A 20855-nucleotide genomic window follows, 5' to 3' on the forward strand; every position below is an offset into this window, starting at 1 on the left:
TGGTGACACCAACGCCTAACGCAGCTCTTCAGACCACCTTGGTGAGGCCAGGAGTCTTGTTTGTAGATGTTGCGATGCTTTAGTTGGAGGCGTATAAATAACTTCCCTAACAGCCATCCTGTGATTATCCGTTTAAACATCCAGAAAATCATGTTATGGGCAAGGAGAAATATCATATCATATGGTCACGTTTGCTGTAATTCTTCTTCCCTCCAAAGCTGTAGTTTTGTCTGCGCTGGGGCTGAGCTTCTGGTGGAACCGCGCACTCTGGCTCCGGTCCCAATCCAGCGATGCTCTGCAGCGGGCTGTCTCCCTTGCAGTATTTTTCACCCTTCTTTGAGACACAGTTAAATACATTGTGGAACACATTAAAGAACATTATGTCCAAAGCAGTGCTCCGTTTCAGGATTTTGCTGTGCTGATGGATGCTCTATCTCCGTTAGTAAAAAGAATTTGTACAAACTTGTCGCTCAGGTAGACTAGTCCAGAGCTGGAGGACATGAAAAGAGATATTGTTTGTATAGGTATACCTATGAGCAGGATATGAAATGACTATGCTCTGATCTTTGATCGCTGACAGAAAAAAAATAGAAGGAAAACTGAGGCAAACTTAGTATTTTTTTTTTCTTTGCTCCCAAACAATCTTTTCAATACAGACTTTTTCTTATAGAAGTATTCATATTTGTTGGTTTTAAATGAGGAGAACAAGTTTAAAAGTGGAACTTCTGAGATTATAGTAAGCATATTAATCAGCTTTGCAAAACAGCTAACAGTAATGTCTTCTTCTTACAAGAAGAGCCCATCATTAAGTGTAATTTGTAACTCTCTCTTTTTTGTTAATATTCTTGTTTGCAATGACTTCAGAACAGTTACTGCAGCCTGCAGGCATGACCTCATCCTTAACCTACTGCATCTGGCAAAACTCTTTTTCATACTCATATTATGAAAGAACGATTAGCATTGATGCAGTGCAACATGTAATCCGAGGCGATGTTACAGCACAGCTAGCAGTGAATAAACCAAGAAGTTTAGGGTTTAGGCGCTCTGACTTCATTAAGGTTATATACCATTTCACATATCGCATACACCCTAATGGAGCAATATGGGAAAATCACATCAAAACATTAAAAAAAATTTTTTTTTTGCATTTATGAAGTTTATTAAAACACTGAGTAACAACATGGTATAAAAATGATCTCGTTTGCAGGGAACATTTGTTTTTGTTTCCCCTCTGGAGAAGTTTTGGCTGTTCAATTATAGGCCTCATTGCTTCAGCATTATTTTCAACTGAAATGTCAGAACTTGGAAAAGCATATCTAATGTGCAAATTAAGTTTATTGCTGCTCATTGAGTTGTTTATTCCTTGTGTGAGAAGTCTTTATTATACCTCCAACACTCACATCATCTTATCTCTTTTCTTCTCTGGAATGGGATTTGCCATATAATGCATGTCTGCAGTTGCTAGGCAAGATAGATAGATAATGTAGAACCAAGAGCTTTTAAGAAGCTTTTAAAAGTATTTGAGGTGGAAGTGTTGAAGACAGCCCCATAAAAGACACAGAAATATCACACAACTGAACCACTCTACGTGAGCGGTATCACTGGATATGAGCAGGCTGAACGAGAGATACAAGAGGGTGGTAATACCCTAATAAAATGGATTTTTTTGCTAACACTATTAAAAGACGACACCTCACACAAAAATACAGTATAATTCACAGAAGGACAGTTTTCAATGTTTATTTGGTGGAGGCAAATAGGTTCACGCCAAAAAGAAAGTAGACTTCTTATACTACTAACAGCATATAGCTATTGGGATTTGTTGTGTTATAAGAAGAAACCTTTATGTGCTGATATTCCAAAATACTGGTTCACTAGAGGGTTCCTTCGAATGCATATTTTTCAAAACACTTTTCCCCCAGGAGGCATTCCATAGATTTTAACAGATAAATGATCTCTGTAATTTTTATTCCTTCTAATAGCATTCTATAACAGGATTGCAGATGCCTCATTTCTGATCTCTTTGAATGTGTGATCAAATAATGACACAAGAAATTACATGACAGACCTAATGAGGCAACCATAATATTATTGGAACTTTCTGATGAAGAAAAGTTTCAAAAATTCCCAGCCAGTTTCATTACAACCAGCTGGATCTAATGACCCTTCTGGTACAATAGAGCACTGGCTTTGAGGGAGGCTTAAAGATTTTACAAAAAACAGGGCAACATTTTTTATTTGTATTCTCTGAATTTTAGAATGTAACTATTGAACCTGATTACAAGTTCTATGCAATCCTGTTTGTATCATTCTTGCTTAGTCTTACTTCGACCTTTCCATAGAAATAAATTGATTTTATGTATAGTATTTTACTTATTTATAGAATGCTGTAATTGCACACAGTGCATTGTAGAAAAGTCAAAATGCACTGATCCTGGTGACCAACCATCCAATACAGAGAAGCAGGAGTTACAGAGTGAGGTGGCATTAAGTCCTGTGGCAGTAGAGGTGATGTGGGTCATGTGAAGGATAGATAAGTTAAAGAAATTTGAAGGACAGGGAGTACGTGACACATGGAAAATTCAGTAGTGGCACAAAGTTTATTAATGCTGAATGAACTACAGCAGAAAAGGTGCATTTCTTCCCTGGTATAAGTGCCTTGATTTGGAATTTTAGCAGAATACTCGATTCAAAGGGTATCTTCAGGCTGTCATCAAAGCGGTGCAAAACAGATACGTCCAAGTCAGCTTTAAGCAAGACAGACAAAGTACCACCGGCAGTTTATACCCGGCAGCAATCATCAGGAGCTCATCCAAGGCTTTGGGGTCTATCTGAAGGGGCTGGGAAGCTGAACGCTGTAACCACTGTTTACTCATATCCAGATGTTGACCTTACCAAAGGAAGGCTCGAGAAACATGCTGTTGCCTGTCTAATTGGTTGACATTGTAAACCAGCCTTATTAGGGCCATCCCTCTGCCTTCCCAGGGGCGGTTACACCGTACGGGAGGCTGGAGCTCTGGAGGTGAACCTTGCAGTTACGTCGGAGGAGACAGTTCCCACCTCCTGGTTCTCCCAGCTCCCCCGCACAGGTGAGACCCAGGGGCTGCAGGAGGTGAGGGACAGCCCAGGCGACTTGCCAGACCCTTCAACACCCTCTTGTAAACCAGGCGTAACCTTTTGCATTTTGAGAGAATATGTGTGGAGACATCTCTCCTGCACAGCCAAACGCAGAGCAGACAAAACCCAAGTGAAGCCTGGGAGAAAGCATACCGTGGACTTTAGGAGCAATGTAGAATTTCCACTTTGAGGTTGATTGGGGTGTTCTGGGGAAGACTTTGTTTCTTCGATACCATATCTCGTTCACTTTAAAAGCTCACTGTAGAGATGCACACGGTTAAAAGGCTTAAGGAGGTAGGGAGTCTTACAGGAGGGGTTTGAAGGAAGAGATTCCAAGTTTGGAGGACCGTATCAGGCCAGCAGATCAAGTCTCTCCACCTGCTAGTGGCAAAAATAAATTCCAACTGTCACAAAAGCAACTTCCCAATTTTAACATATACCAGGGTATTATTTATTTTTTCTTCTTTTAACATACACAGCATTATAATATAATGCAAGTAATAGAATTTTTCTCCTCAAAGTGTTATTCATGCAGTTCTATTTCAGCTGTGGGAATAAGAAGTACAGGAGAAAAAGCAAGGAAACAAAACTTTGTGGAGGTTCTCTGTAGTTCCCAGATACTTTTCAAAATTATCCTATAAAAGTTACCTGTATTTCACAATGGAATTACTTCACTTGGGATTTATGGAGCCAAGTTCTTTGCCAGCATGTGCTGAAATCTGTGGAATTGTGCCAGCAAAGAATATGGCCCTTGAATCATGTAGAATTTATTGCATCTGACACACTGCTTCCAGGGAGAGGAAGAGATTTCTCTAACCTAATGATCGAGTATCTTCAAGACAGTCATCTGAGGCCTTCACATTTCTGCAGTCCTTGACTTCAGACGAACTGATGGAGCTGCCACAATGATAGTTTTACATGGCTGTGAACAGCAATCAAAGTACACAGAGAAATCTAAGAAAGCATGTTCCAAGTCTGAGCTCTAACTCACGATGAGAACCTCTGACACTCTCTCAACAATATCAGAAAAAATCTAATTTGTCTATAGCAATAAAAATCAGACAACTTCTTTCTTTGTTTCCCTTGGAAGACGTTACCTGACTCCCACAGCAGGTGTATCACTGAAACTAGTGAGAACCAGTTTTATTTTAAAAGGTTAGCAGAAAATGCAGCATTCGGCTTTGTTTCTACTTGACCACTGTCATAACAGTCACTCATCCAGCGCAGCTCAGATACTGGGAAGAGGCCCTTCAGGTTTCAGCCCATATTGCCTGTCTACACCTACATGTTCATCACTTACTGCGATGATGGTGACAATCTGAATAAAAATGTGTTTGCAGGTAAGGGGTTGGATGCCCTTTCATGCATCAACCCTTTGGAACCAAGGCCTTGGTAAAACCAAAATTCTGAATTTTCAACTACATTTCTAACGCATAGGGTTAAGCCAGAATGAACAATGAACTAAGCGCAGGCAAATTTTCTTCTCCACCTCTCGCATTATTTTCAGAATTTATTAATATTGTTGAATAGATTCTGCACTCATTTTATTCACATGCCTCTAAATCCTCACCATTTTATAACATTTTCATGCACAAAAGCTTTATTTAAGGGAATTGCTTACACCAAAGTGGTTGTTATACCTGATCTATCTGCCAGCCATATCAACAAAAGTGCCATATAAACCTATTTCTTTCCCCTTCAGCGAGCTACTACTTCCCTTAATAAAAGCTGCAAGTTCATTTCTCAGTGTAAGGGGTTAAAAAAGATTACATAAATAGTTTTTCTGCCGGTGAAGATATCTTCGTTGAAGCTGTAACTTAAGCAGCACTGCAGTAAACTACCACTAACTCACACAGATTAAGGACCTCAATGTATAAAGTAAGAGGAGACGGAGCACTTTTGCTTTTGTTGCAGTTTCCTGCAAGGAGAGATTTTCAAGTTTGAAGAACCGTGGGCATATTTTTAACAGTCTTAATAATGAAGCCTGCGCTTCTTTAGCTGAAATCATACCTATTTACAGAGTAATATATGACTAATTTCGCATGTTGCCTCTGACATCTGCTCGCTCTCAGAGGCACACAGCGTGCTCGTTGTATTGATACTACAGAAGTAATAGGCTACACACGGGTTAGAGTGTTCTGAAATCATCACCATATTAGATACAATTTTCTTTATTATGGAACATTTGGGACAATTTTAAATCATTTCACAAATGGTACAAAATGCATTCAAGATCTACTATTTTATAAGCATTTTAATAAGAAAGGGTTTTTTTTGTCTCCACAGAAAGGACTGTAATTACTATTCCTCCTTTTAATATGGATGTAACAGTTGGAGAAAGCATAGTCCTTCCATGCCAGGTGTCTCACGACCCCTCCGTTGATGTGGTGTTCACATGGTCATTCAATGGCGATAGAATTGATTTTAATAGAGGAATACATCATTTTGAAAGAATTGGAAGAGTAAGTTTCTTAAACTCCTTAGTGCTTAATGAAGCTGTTTGCCACAGTCTTTAGATGACACAAATATTTATCATAATTCTTCCATCGCTATTTATATGCATGGCAAATCACTGTTTCTTTACAAGGGCTGCAGCCATTTATTTTTCTTTCTTAAATTTCATAAAGGCACTTGAGTTATTTGTGAAGCCATAATAAAAATGTCCACATGAAAGAAACTGATGATAGCTATGCATATTTTAATTTAAAAGCTGATTTTTTTATTAATATTGAGCAATTTATAAAAATGTCCAGTAAGGAAAGCCTGTTGTGGGTGATTAGTTTGCTTTCTTTGTATCTCCAGGAATCCGTTGGGGATTTGATGATAAGAAATATTCAGCTACATCATTCTGGGAAATATGTGTGCACGGTACAAACAACTTTAGACAGTCAATCTGCAACAGTAGATATAATTGTAAGAGGTATGTCTGTTAAATGTCAACACATATATCTCCTGGAGGAATTAGAAATTCTTAACATCAGCTGTTTAAATGGTTCCTAGGATATCAATTCAACATTTCAGTAGTGAAATGCTATATATCCTGTACCCTTGGCCCCAAAATTGGATTGAGATTCTTTCCAGCACGATCCTAACGTGCAGCTAACCCAGGGAGATCTGTGCAATTCTGCCATGGCTTTTTTTGGAAGGTAAACTTTTCTGGCCACAGAGGTCAACATGGCAGGGCATAGGGAAGTCCACTACTTTCAGCAGACTGCTGTCACCGGCTCCTTGCTGGGCATCTCTGGGTCACTGCGCAGGCTGGAAAAAAACAAGAGACCTGGTTCCTTTCCACTGTTTGGAGATAATATGGGAAATTATTTTCTATGGTCACCTAATTAATCTTTCTACTGCTAACAGCAAGAGAAATGATGTGATGGGAGCAGATTCTCTAAACCTTATCAGAAACCAGATATCTGTATAGTGCACCGTCTTGCATTCTTCCTAAACCTCAGTTTTGATTAAATTCAATAGGAATTCTGAGAGTGTTGGATGATTCAACAAAAGACACATTGGATAACTTTGTCAGACAAAAACAAATCATTCTCTTGTTTGTAGTTTTCATATTAGTAAAAAAAAGACATTCATTTTCCTGACTCAAAACCCCTCATTAATCAGAAAAATGTAATACTGGCATAAAGCCATCATTTAGAGATTGTGCTGCTTTTATGAAACTGCAGCTTCATGAATAAATCCACCGACTTGAGAAAGAAAGAGTTGCCCAACCCAACCCAGCAATGAATCTTCTCTTCCTAATACCTTCATCTTAAAATGCTAATGATATTAGGCCCCCCAGGTCCACCAGAAGATGTCAAAGTTGAACATATTTCTAGCACTACTGCTGTGTTATCCTGGAAGTCTGGAATAGATAACAATAGTCCAATCCAGATCTACAGTGTTCAGACAAGGACTCCTTTCTCAGTTGGATGGCAGGCCGTTTCAACAGGTAAGCAGTTTGAGAGCTGCCATGTATTTTTTGCATATGCCATTAATTTGCATATATGATTAATTACTCCAAAAATATATTGTCATTGGCATGGTTATTTTGCCTGTAGTTCCTGAAGTCATTAATGGCAGGACTCACAAGGCTACAGTGGTTGACTTAAGCCCTTGGGTTGAGTACGAGTTTCGTGTGGTTGCCAGCAATGGTGTCGGAATTGGGGAGCCAAGCAGACCATCAGCTCTACTGAAGACTAAAGCAGCAGGTAAGTCCCTGGTTTCTGCCAGTTTTTTCCACACAGATATGTTGCCAGCTCCCGAGTGTGAGAGTTTCACTGCAGCAGAGCCGCTCACTCCTGCAGGGTCACTTACATATCTGTCTGGCATTTTAGTCTGTGGCTGCTATGGCTTTGTGACAGCAGACTTGCACTACCCGTTCAAGGGATGCTTGGAGATGATTGAGGTACCACGTGCTTTGTTCTCTGGTTTGGAGATCACTCGGGCCAGCAATAAAGTCTGGAGCTGGCCCACGCTTCCTCCCTTTGATATGTCCCAAAATATATCTAGTCCCCATGCTTGAACACAAGCTTTTATTCAAGCAGTTGGGGAGCAACATTTGTTTTCTTCTAATTATAACTGCATTTATACCCTGCTCAGGGACTTGCATAGAAAATGATAAAGCCCACTGTCTGGCGTATCCTAGCACAAGCGTGTAATGCCTTTGCTGCAGAGGGTGTTTGATATCTGAGCATCAGTGGGGACAGGATATTGGCTTTAACTGGAGGAAATAAATTACAGCATACAAAGCTCAGTGAAACTAATAGCTTCCACTGACTCCAGGACAGGATCCTTACTATCTGTCTGTCTAACCTTTACACATTTATCTTCTGGGACTTGGAACCTCGTCGGAAGAAGACTCATTCTTGGATGACCGACACTGTCAGTCCTTTGACCTACTCAGTTTGGTACAATTTATTCCTAGCCCAAACCTTTGGTTTGTTTTATGTTTCTCCCAGCCCCCTGCTTATCAACTCCCTCCCACCTATAAAATCAGTATTTATAGGACGGAAAGCAGTAAAATGGAAGCAGATTTTACAATCCCATTTCTCTTCTCTGTTTATCTCATTTGCCAAGCTCTAAAGTTTGGCAAGCTGCATTTCAAGACAGAACTCAAAATACAGTATAGTAGATTATACAGAAGAAAATACATATATCCTTAGAAAGCGGATCCATTTTTTTTCCTCAGAATACCTACAATATTTGTCCCAAGGCAGAATTACTTCAAAATGCATTAAATCACTTGATTTAAATTTAATATGTTCTTTTTCCTATTGTTGAAGCAAAAACTTATACTGAGTACTGATGCCAGAAAAAAGACATTTGATCATTAGAACACCACTTTTGATAGGTTTTGTCAGCTTTCCAGATGCAGAGAGACCTTAGATGGGTCTCAGCAGCAGTCAGAACTGCCTGGCCAGTGTGGTAGTAAAGCAGATTGCAGACTGCTCCCAAGCAAAAGGAAGAGCCTGAGAGATCCTGGGAAGATGCACTGATCCTGCGTGGCTGAGGTGCATGCATGCCCGAGTGGTACACGACCCCTTCTCCAGCAGCAGAACCACAGGAAGCTTTCACATGCAAGGAGAAAGGGGCAATGTGAAAAGGGAAGGCTAAAGAAAGGCTGGAGACAGGAAGAGGCCAGATTTTCTAAATTTCCCAGCAGAGTATCATGTTCTCCATTACATGATTGATCATGAAGTCAAAATTAATCTTGAGAAGGTCTTTCTTGCTGTTGCTACCTTGGGGCTTTGTAAAGCATGATATTCAAAACCACCTACCAGTCAGTAAAAGCTTTCATCTTTTAAAGGTTTTTTTATTAGAAGGATTCACAAGGCTGGGGCTGGAACGAGAGAGAAACAATAAAATTAATATTATTTATCATGGCAATAGCACAAGGAATATTATTTTCTTAACAGTGTATCCCCGTCTGAAGCTTAACAAAAGGAATAGGAAGACTAAGTTCAGGTTTAGTTGCTTAACCTCTTCACTGCTGTAAATCATTTTGTCTCAAAACATTGCTGTGCAGTGGGAGAAGTAACAGATTATCTTTAAATTTTTTATCAGAATAGGAAACTGAAAACAGTATGACAGTGTGGATAGCAAAAGACTGGCCATGAAAGGATGAATTTGAACTTCATTGTGATAATAGCTATTTTGCCAGCTGAAATCTGAGCATTAGTAGATTTATGGATGTAAATGAGCCACTATGCATTTCATCAAAACGGAACTGAGAATTAACTGAGCCTCTGTTGGTGCGCTCAGCTGTAAATTTTCATCTGTTTATCAACTATGACCCAGTTGAGGCTCTGCTGAGCAGTACTACAAACTTTTTCCCCATGCAAATGTAGTAAGTACTGAACACATTTAACACATGGACTAATTGAGCATCAACAGCTTCATGAAACAATGAAACACTAGGCTTGGAAGTCTATTTTGTAATTTTTTTCCTTTAATGCCGTTCTTTTCAGTCTCTAGATTATTTGCCTCTGATTTGCAAAAAGACATTGATTGTGAGTGACAAAATTGAATACCTATGCTAAACTCTCCAAAAGAGTCCGTCTGTTTGCACTTGCACTCACTTTTACGACTGCACAACAAAATTGTCATGAAATTTCCACGTTTCCAGAGAGGTTGAAATCAGATAAAGATTTATATGTGGACTTGAATCTAGAAGTGATAATGGTTTCACATAAACTTCTGTGAACTTAAAAGGCTGTTGCCTTTACTGCCTCTACTAGAGCTGGGCTAACGCTGGTTGGAAGACATGAGGAAGAGCCGGTGGACATGGCAAAACTTGCCAAAATCTCCGAAAAGGCTTCCGAGATATAACTGTCCCACCCTGTCCTCAGCCCTGTCTCAACACATCCAGTTTTCAGACAGTGAGAGCAGAATGAAGGCAACTACAAAACAATCTTGAAATTTCTAAAAACAGTACCAAGGATTTGGATATGGTAACGGTACAAATGCCCTCTCATAGGGGGGTTCTGTAGTTCCAGAGTTATCTTCTTCTTTACGCTTCCCCAACAGCTGAAAAGGAACATGATATCATCCTTGCAAGTAGATCTATAGCAAACTATGCAATAAGAACAAGGCTGGTCCGTCTGAATTCCATCCACAACATCACAAACCCGTTCCTCAAAGCTGCCGATATTCATAGGTTAACGGGGTGGGCATGTTTATAGAAATATAGAGCAAGAGGCAGGAAATGATAATATTTTCCTTGCCTCTCCACCAAGAGCCATTTACGTGATAAGAATTGCCTTCAGCCTGGAACATCAGCACATTGCTTGACCTTGACCCTGACCCTGTACCTGTGGTGCCATACACCTGGAGCAACACTGGGGAAATCAAGCTCTAATCAATGAGTTTTTGGACATTTACAGTGTTGGGAGAAAGAGAAAAGCAAATTAAGAGTTTTGAATTTCCTAAGAAAAGCATACAGCCAATTAAAAAAATTAATATATTGCTCCAACAACATGTTTACTGAACAAATGCATATTAGGAAATCAGTAGTGTTGCAGCTACAGGCTGAATGGAACATCATTTTGCCAATTAGTTGATGAGGCATAATAATGTCATATACTTGATACTACTAGCTTCTTTAATTATTTTTTTGAACCAGGGTACTCATGTATCAAATACGTCTGTGGCTTCAGCCTTATAAACTTGAAAATGTGTAAACATAATTTCAGTTAATTTAAAAGGTACTGTTATATAATATAGTCCCTGTTCTACGTGTCGAAAGGCAGAATAGCTGCATGCGAGCTAGGAAAAGCTCTTATCACCCAGCTGACTCGACCCCCAGCAGTAGCTGTGGGTAGTTGCAAGCACCAATGTCTTTTCTTCTCCAGTTCCTGTCGTGGCACCAATTAACGTCAGTGGAGGAGGAGGGAGCCGTTCTGAGCTGGTCATCACATGGGAGGTAATTGTTAGCTCAATTAACCTAAGCTGCCTAATGGGGAAGAGTCCATGGGCAATCACAGCCCTGCTGAAATCCACAGGCTTTCGGTCATTGGCTTTGGCTGAGCCTGGATCTCATCCTGCAACTGCAGAAAAAGCAGCCTGCAAGATATACAGCAAGTTTTCTGTGTTATAGTGAACAATTTATAAAAATAAACAGTTTAAGAGGCATGTTATAAAGATGTTTAGAAGTCTGTATAACCCTCTTATCTCCATTGTACAGGAGGTGCTTAACACACTAATCTGCTTGGCCATTTCCCGCATTAACATTTTTCATACTTTTGTTTACATGTTTTTCATTCTGGAACACTGTGCTGACAAGACATATCCTATTATGCGTTAAAGGAGATGAGCCCTTTAATTCTCCGGCACTCCAGTGAGAGGAGAGAATATACATTTTCAGAACAGTTAATACCGTACTACAAGTTGCAACGGGTGAGCGCAGGTCATCTCAGAGAGCGGAAAGTAAGCGTTGTGGGAACGAGCCCTCCTTCTCCAGCCACCCAGGGCCTTCCCACGGGCATCGCGGTGAAGGCAGGCAGCCTCTTGCAAAGCCCGTGCAGGGATGGGGCAGGTGCTTGGTTGGGGCTCCAGCCCCTATGGAGAAACTCCCCAAAACACAGCTCCCACCCTCTGCGTTTTTCGTTGCCAGTGAAAAACACATATGAAGTTAATGTGACTCACCCAATTAAATCTCTTCTTTCTCTTTGAGGGCATCTGACTGAGGTAGGAGCTACCCCATGCCATCAGCAGCACCCAGCCTGGAGGGCAGGGGCCAGGCATCCTTGCCATGTACCTTACTATGAGGTGTGATGTCTCAGAGGCTGCACAAGATGAGCTCTGTTCCTAATTTGGGATGGGGTCTCCAAAATCATGGTGCTCTCTTCTTAAGTCATGGAAAACATTTCTTTATGAAAAAAAAAAAAAGATTTCTAGTTCAGCTTAAGCATGGAAAGCAGTCTGTTCTTTGCCTTGACTTCATTCTTTTTCCAAAGAAACAATCAAGCTCATCTATACAGTTTGAAGGAAAGAAAAGGGATTCAATTAAACTAGAAGTGATGTTATGCATCAGCTGAGTTACTTGTGGTCTCTTGTATGCTAAAAAAATGTGCCATTTAACCAGGCTTCTGGGGGAGGAAGAGAAGTGATAGGAAAAAAATGAGCTCAAAAGAAAAAAAATCCCAACTAAATAAATAATATTGCCAATGCTTTCCCCTCTCCATGCCCTAAATAGAGTGAAACTTCACTTTTACTGGACTTAATTTTTCCTCCATATGCATCTTTCACTGTTTTGTTTCATCTTCTCCTCTACTGATCTACTCTTTGGGAGCAGAAGAACATGAAAATTGAAAACAACCTGAGAGATCTCAATCAAATTATCCTATTGGACTCCATGGTGTGTCCTGAAAAATAGTCAGAAGAAATACTAATTATGCCAAGGTAACAACACTGAACACAACTCTGCAGCTTTCTGTGACGAACTCACTAAATGTCTTGATTAAATCTGAGGCCACAGAAGCCTCAAAACCAAATTAAATTCTCTAGAAAGTAGCTTGAACTCTTATAAAACCCCAGTGCACCATCATCACTCACACTTAACTCTCTCAGGACTAGATAAGAGATAGAAGGGGACATATTGGGGAATCAATGTTTGTAAAACACTTAAGGAAAGACACATTTGTAATATATGCCAGGCCAGGGTTATTATTAGAATTGGAAGGAATTTATGAAGAAAAGAATAAAATAAGTGCCTTGAAATCTTTTCGTGTACTTCCTGATTTTTCTTCTCCCATCTTCTCCCACAATTAGTGCTCCCAGGAGTTTCTCTGCAGGAGAGGAGCTTGGAGCCAGGAACCATCATAGGGGCTGTGGTTCTTCCCCTATGTTTTTCTCTCTCTTTTTGCACCATTTTTCATGGCTGCTTTTCCGTGCACCTTACTTCGATGCTAGCATCTAAAATAAACGAAGTTTTGTTGAGAAATGCTTCCTTCCTCCATGTACTACTGATCTTTTCTTGTTTCATAAATGTTCTCTTGTTTTGAGAAGCCAATGTAGAAGAATTTTTATCCCAAGAAAACAAGAAAAACTCATGTTGGATACAGTGTAATATAATTGCATGTTCAGTATGAGTCATTAATACATATCTTGACATGAGATTTTATTAACAGAAACATTAATTTTGCCATGTTGACTTGCACTAACATTTCTGTTCTAAACAAACTTAAATAAGAACATATTCATGCACTTGAGACTTTCACTTGTGCTAAAAAAATGAGTACTGTACTCATATGCAGGCAATTATACAGGTGACACACACTGTGTGTACATAATGTGTAGACATTTGCTCCTTTCCCAACTCTTTTTTTTCTTTAAAAATTATATTTTTAAAATTAGCACTTCTATGCCCCTTGGGAAAAAAAAATCAGCTACAACCTATACTGAATAAAATGCTTTTAATTTTGAAAACTTCATGCATTAAAGAGAATAACTTTAACGGAGCTGATCAGATCTTTTGTTTCTAAATTGATTGCCTCAATAGATTTATTATTTTGATTTTTATTTCAATATTACATTGACTGATGGAGCAAACATTATTATCTTCTCCAAGGCACAGTCAACTAAATCAATACCACTAAAATATACTCAGAGAATGAAGATTCAATTAAAACAGTGTATACTTGCAAATGCTTATTGACTGATTGCCTTGTCACTACAGCCAGTTCCAGAAGAACTACAAAATGGGGAAGGTTTTGGCTACATCGTTATGTTTCGTCCTCTTGGCTCAACAACCTGGACAAAAGCAGTGGTGGCTTCAGTGGAAGCAAGCAAATATGTTTATAGGAACGAAAGCATTACACCTCTCTCTCCTTTTGAAGTGAAAGTTGGTGTCTACAACAATGAAGGAGAAGGGACCCTGAGCTCCATATCCATTGTCTACTCAGGAGAAGACGGTAATGTCTGTTGCTATTATTATTAATGGTTGTGTAGCATCAGTAGTTCCTGGATATGACCAGACAGATCTCCACAGGGGTATTAAGGAACCTGCTCAAAGCTGATTATTGAAGATTGACAAGAGACAGGAGAAGGAAGATGGGAAATTGAAGTTAAAAAAATGGGGCAAATTTTCAGAATTGCTTTAAGTAGACAGCATGTTTATTCGTCCTTAAGGAGCTCCCACTGAGTAGTCTGGGAAAATTGGGAGATATTAAAATGTGTAGCTCTCAGAGGGTCTAGCTTTCCAGACCACTCAGTGCAGCTGATGTCCTCTGAAAATCTTAGTTTTGCTGATGTTTCACAATAAATGGGTAGCAAAGCTACTAGATTTCCTGATCCTCCTTGCTGCTTCCCTCCCAGAATTTCTTCCTCTATTCTTGAATCTCCCTCAGTTCCTGACATAACACTCTTTTGGTTACACAAATGTCCCACCAGCTGTGTTTTCTCCCATCACCCAGAGCCGCAGATAGCACCAGCGGGGGCTTCAGCACTGAGCGTTTCGGCGGTGGAGGTGGAGGTCTCCTGGCAGCCCATCGCATGGAACAGGCACACGGGCAGGGTCCTAGGCTATGAGGTGAGGCAGCTGGTGCTGGTGTCTGACACCTTACAGATGTCCCTTTCCTGGCCACATTCGTATTCTTGTTCCTCCTCCCTTGCTTCCAAATCAACAGACAATGAAGCTCTTCACCCAACTCATTAGCAACATTTCACCTCAGATCATCACAAGCATTTACAGACCAGGACTGCAGCTCTGTCCCAGACTTTTTGTAAAGTAAATTAAAACGTCAAGATTAATCATTTGTGATGGCTATTATAAAAGGACTCGTGCTTGATTCCACAAAACAAAGCTGATCCTCCCTCCTCTTACACAGCTGTGAGGCTGTCTGAGCACGATGGGGTACTTGATAGTTTGGGGGCATGCACATGACCCATGGTCATGGCTATCCAGAGCTTGTGCTGCGGTGCATTTGAAGCGCTTTTGGCTTCTCAATCCTCCTATAATCATAGAATCATAGAATGATTTAGGTTGGAAAAGACTTTTAAGATCATTGAATCCAATCGTAAACCTAACCCTGCCAAGTCCACCACTAAACCATGTCCCCAAGCACCACGTCTACGCGTCTTTTAAATACCTTCAGTTATGGTGACTCAACCCCTTCCCTGGGCAGCCTGTTCCAATGTTTGACAATCCTTTCAGTAAAGAAATTTTTCCTAAAATCTGATCTAAAGTTCCCCTGGCGTGACTTGAGGCTCTTTGTAGTGAGCATCTGCTCATTTCCTACTCACTGACAGGTTTTGTGCCCTGTGCACTGGGGTGCATCGCTGGTGTCATGGCATCAAGTCCGGGGCCAGGTCCAGGGACAGACATTTCGGGCTCTGAGCTGGGGGAGCTGCGAGGATGCATGGATGCTGCCAGACCCCGGTGGCACTCAGCCAGCTGTGCTGCTTCTGGCTTCACTCTGGTTTCCAGCACCCGGTGGGAGCAGAAACCCGGAGTCAGCCACATCTGACATCCACAGGACAGACCAGAGGTGCCTCCAGCAGAGCAGGGGGAGCAGATTTTTGTATTAATAACTGGGATACTTTGAAGTAACCTCAGATATGATTCCTGGGCATTTTACTTGCACAGTGAAGCATTTTGTTTTGTTTTTTTGGTGGGATTTTTTTTGTAGATAAGATAAACCAAGAGTAAAGCAAGTCAGAAATGCTTTAAATTCTGTGCTATAGTTACAAATGCATAAATGAAGGTTATAGGAGTCATGTACAGTACACAAACCTTCCTAAATCAATTACTCACCGAAAAAACCAAACAGGTCTGAACAGCTGTCACTGAATCAAAACTAGAGGCAGGATACAAAATAATTAAAAAACCTCTTAGATGACCAAGATAAATGTTTCTTTGTATCTTTTAAACTTTTCTTCAAACGTGTTCAAACCATAAAACCAAAGAAGCTTTTAAAATTTCTCATCTTATCAAAGGTTTCCTTTTGGACATCTATAAAGTTGAGGATTTAATTTACTTCCTTAATTGCTATTCAGTCTCTGTAATTTTATTTCTTCTCTATAAATATTCACACTTGGTTTTATTTCCTGCTAGCTTTGAATACAAAAAAATCCTCTATTCCTTGAAATCTTCATTGTCAGCCTGTCTGCTTCCCAGCCAAATTTGTAATTGATGGAAAACAATGAATTGCCTGTTCTTTGTCCTCGCTTTTCAGGTTTTATACTGGACTGATGATCCCAAGGAAAGCACAGCTGGTAAAGTCAGAGTCAATGGGAATGTAACAGCCAAAAATATCACAGGACTAAAAGCTAACACAGTGTATTTTGCAACAGTTCGAGCTTACAACACTGCAGGGACGGGGCCCTCTAGCACCCCAGTAAATGTCACCACCAAAAAATCGCGTGAGTATTTGAATTCATACAACAAATGTTGCAAACTCCCAAGTGTGATAGTGACATTTCAACTTACCGTGACCCATCTCTGCTAAATGTTGCAATATCAAAGAAAACTGGATCCCAAATTTCTTCATAAAATTAAGCAACAAAATCTGTGACTAAGAAACTTCTCCAGCTCTTCCCTGACAATATTTTTGTGGTCACCATCAAGTTTACGCAGACTCTGGTATTTAAGATATTAATATAATATTTAGCTTCAAGTCTGTCTCAATGGAAGCCAAAATTCTCATCAACTTAAATCAGGTTATTTCAGCCACCCTATTCTATTTATCTGCTAAAGTAATTCTGTCCAACCTCAAAAATTGGCTAACACCGGTGTTTGTGTTCCTGTGATGTAGTGACCGTTAGGAAGTATTTCCTTTTGCATTGCAACAGCAGGCCCCTTGCTCTCAGGAGATTTCAAAAGAGATGCAGAGTCAATAAAGGAAAGATGTTCCACAGGTCAAACAATAGACTTGGGTGTGGGAATATGGGTTTGGGTTTTTAAAGAAAACTGTTGAATGCTCCAAATACAGTGCTTTTTTGGGAACTCTAAACTGTGCACTACAGAGAGTAGCATATGGGATATATTCCTATAAATGCTATTTAGTTTTGTCTTTTTTAATTTATTTTCTGTGATTGTAGAAGCAAAAACATATGCTATTCTGTTTGTGAGAAACAACTTCATGAAACCAATGCTTTCATGGGGTCATCCTCCAAGGTAACGCGGAAGCGCTGAGCACCATCCTGCACGACTGAACCCATGAAGTAAATGTTCACTAAGAGCAAAATAATCAGGACGTCTTGGTAATCTGTTACGTCCCAGAGTGCCCCAAATTCATTACTGTTTAAGAGTTCCATTTTTTTAATACTTTCCTTGGACTATGTTTTCCCAGTAAATAATTGATCAGCCCTTTTGCACAAAACCAGAAATATTTCTCCTGTCTTTCACCAGTTTTCCCCTTGTTTATGTGCTGTTCCACACTATTACTCAAAGGCAAGACAGGAACCAACTTGTAAAATGATTTAAGGATAAAAGTTACCATTTAATGTAAATAACATAAACCAAAATAAAGCCAGAGAAGGTATTTCTTAGGGACACAAACAGGACTCTTCTCGCGGGAAATTTCTTAATTGAAAATAGACTCATCTTTGGAAATGATTCTCTGTATTTATATGTGCATATGTATGAAAGACAAGTTAAAGACATGGCAGTCAAGTGACAAGACATATAAGGAATAAATCTACTTTTGTTTTACATTGACTTCATCTTCTGTCAAACTCAGGATTGTGCTAATGGTTCATTTAAAAATTAAAGTCAAAATAAGCCTTTTAATATTTAAAATCATATATTAAAATTTCAAGCTCTAGTCTCTGAAAGATGCAAACACTTTCAATATGAGTAGAGATAATATGTCAAGAGAATATAAACAATGTGCATCTACAGCAGGAGCTTTAGCGTCAAGGTAATAGCTCTGTCTTCCTACTCATCGTCCAGGATCCCTACGGTGCTCTGTGCATGCCATTATTGTAGAGACTAAGCAAAACTAAAATGGTCCTTCTGCCAAATAGGTGCAATTCTGATTGAAACATAGTTATCTAAGATCAATTTAATGGCTAAGCTGATATCCTGGTTTAAGTTTAAACTACTTATAAAGTAGTTTATATAAAGGGACCTTATAAATGTTTATCAATATCTGAAGGGTGGCTGCCAGGAGGATGGAGCCAGTCTCTTTTCAGTAGTGCCCAGTGGTCGGACGAGGGGCCATGGGCACAAACTGCAGCACAGGAAGTTCCACCTCAACATGAGGAAAAACTTCTTTACTGATGGGGCACTGGAACAGGCTGCCCAGAGAGGCTGTGGGGTCTCCTTCTCTGAAGACCTTCAAAACCTGACTGGACACGTTCCTGTGCAACCTGCCCTGGGTGATCCTGCCTTGGCAGGGGGTTGGACCAGATGATCTTCAGAGGTCCTTTCCAACCCTCACCATTCTATGATTCTGTGATTCTGTGATTATTGAGGAAAGTGGAAATGATGTTCTCCTTCCATGAACATACTGCACCATTAGGAGCTGTTGTGAAGCTCAGCTCTTCTGCTTCTTTATTTATATGTCATGGATTTCTGAAATGTCTTTGCTTTTTATTTTTCTTTACAAATATATACATCAACAGATAAAGATATTGGAAATACTTTGCAACAATAAACTTCAACTCAAGAGAGCGACAAAGCCAAGTGTTACTTAAAACATGAGAGTAATGTAATTAACAAACTTAAGCATATACTTGAGACTTCTATTATTCTTGACAAAGTTGATTACAAGAAATTAGTTAAGGAAATGATCTGCTAATCTCAGATCTGAGAACTGTTTGCAGTGCTTTGCTTGCAGATATTACTATGGATTTGGGGAAGTGTTACATTACCACCTATTCTGGTCCCTGGCTGTATAGCAGAACTGGAGAATTTTGTTTTGAAAATCATGCTGTGGTGGTTTTTCAGCCCAAAGACTATGAATTAAGATGGTTTTACATGCCATGCTAAAAAGCTTTCAATAAGGCAGTATTCACCCATTTTGGAGTGCTTCCAAGACTTTTCAGAGTACATAGTCAGATACTTCAAAAACAACCTTTGTCTCTTGTGAGTTTTTTGTTACCAAACTCCTTGTATTAAGTATTTGCTGAAAGCAACAAAGAGGTTTCAAACAACATTTAAGTAAATTTGCAGTTTTATGTATGTAAATGTATATAAATGCCTTCAAAAAGAAAATTAATCTTTTTCCAGCACAGACAGTATGGCTCATGGAAGGACATCTATGTATATTGACCTGGGTGGTCCACTAACACCTCCTTTCCCCACCGGTGGGATGGGTTAAACTTCTCCACAGTCCTGAAAGAGATAGATATGAAACGACAGGCACCATCAATTTGTTCTCTCTCCATGGGAAATGAAAGAAATTGTGGAGTGTTACCAAATCAACAGTACCTTCCAAGTTACATACATTAATCAGCAATATGTAGGAACTGTAGGTAGAAAAGAAGGATCCCAGAAGTTAAGCATTTTAAAATCAGGTCTGCGATACTCACAACATGTTTCTCCAAATCTCTCCTCCTTTTTCTCAATTCTGTTCAAGTCCTTATTTCCTCTAACACCCCCGGTGCCATCTTCCCAGGCAGAGTCTGGGAGGACACACCATGAAGAAGCGGATAATGTGTTGTTCTAAATCTGAGATACAGTTCAAAGGCAGAGTTTCAACTTCACATGTTCACACAGGTTTTGATTTCAGTCACTTCTAGGCAAATTTTCAAAGTCTGGCACTTAGGCATAAAAAACCTTTGAAAAGCTACTCTCAGCCTATTGTGCTGAGAATTTATAAAATCCTACAGTGTTTCATGATGGATCACATGGAGACTTTAATGTGTAGCTCTTTGTAACCTGTCCTCATGGCTGATGAAAATCTTGTCTTTTGTATTTTGTTCTTAGTTTTAGCTTTTTCTGAAATCCATAGAGCAAAACATTCTCTAGTACATTAAAATACAGATAGGAACAACATAGTACTTAAACAAAATCTATCAAATATAACTTGAACTGTCAGACGCTGTCAGGCTTTTCTTAATTTCGAAAATGAATTCTCACAGTAAGTGGTTTTGTGCTATGAATAGATCTTTATTCTGCCTAATACAAGAGCAATGATGGCCTGGAAAATATTTTTTGCTCTTTTAGATTTGAATCACCCATGCATTTGCTACTTCCATGTCAGCAGCTCACTCAATTACACTATGCAAATTAATATTTAGTTGTATCTTGTGATTATCATCATGTTTTTTTTAAAGCACCAAGTCAACCCCCGGCAAATATCGCCTGGAAGCTGACAAATTCCAAAATCTGCTTGAACTGGGAACACGTAAAAACAATGGAGAATGAATCAGAGGTGCTAGGCTACAAAGTAAGTAATTTCTTTATCTCATTAATCAGACATGTTGTTTGTAATAGAGGTACAAACAGTGACTTGTTGAAAGGCGACTGTTCATTACCTGGAAAACAGTGATTTTATGGAGTTATTGGGATGGGTGGCTGACATTTATACAAAGGGAAGAACAGCTATTTTCATTCAGAGTAGGATCTCTTTATCCCAACACAGGGATTTTCTGTCCCCAACGTTGTATCTCTCTTGTTCCCTCACCCTTGTAATCTTACTCATCTAAGATACTTACATTCACAACCTTTTGGGAAAGGAGTTTCACACATATAATAAGTAGAGAACAGTTTCTTAAGCATTAAAGACAGGCATAAAACACATTTAAAAGCTCTCACTCTCTGACAATTCATAAATGGACCTTTGAAAAGAGATCGGAAG

General features: G+C 39.5%; 1 protein-coding gene across 1 annotated transcript in view; it reads left to right on the plus strand.

Annotated features, from left to right (window-relative positions):
* The window catches only part of CNTN6 (contactin 6), a 92346-nt gene that overhangs the window by 69199 nt on the left and 2292 nt on the right, over nt 1-20855 (plus strand). The window contains exons 11-19 of the mRNA XM_010297572.1: nt 5404-5579; nt 5920-6037; nt 6902-7060; nt 7170-7319; nt 10962-11032; nt 13787-14021; nt 14523-14638; nt 16284-16470; nt 20332-20444. Of these exons, the coding sequence (XP_010295874.1) occupies nt 5404-5579; nt 5920-6037; nt 6902-7060; nt 7170-7319; nt 10962-11032; nt 13787-14021; nt 14523-14638; nt 16284-16470; nt 20332-20444 (1325 nt within the window). The remainder of the gene's footprint in view (nt 1-5403; nt 5580-5919; nt 6038-6901; nt 7061-7169; nt 7320-10961; nt 11033-13786; nt 14022-14522; nt 14639-16283; nt 16471-20331; nt 20445-20855) is intronic.

Source organism: Phaethon lepturus, unplaced genomic scaffold (genome assembly GCF_000687285.1).
Source record: "Phaethon lepturus isolate BGI_N335 unplaced genomic scaffold, ASM68728v1 scaffold22, whole genome shotgun sequence".
Classification (NCBI taxonomy): domain Eukaryota; kingdom Metazoa; phylum Chordata; class Aves; order Phaethontiformes; family Phaethontidae; genus Phaethon; species Phaethon lepturus.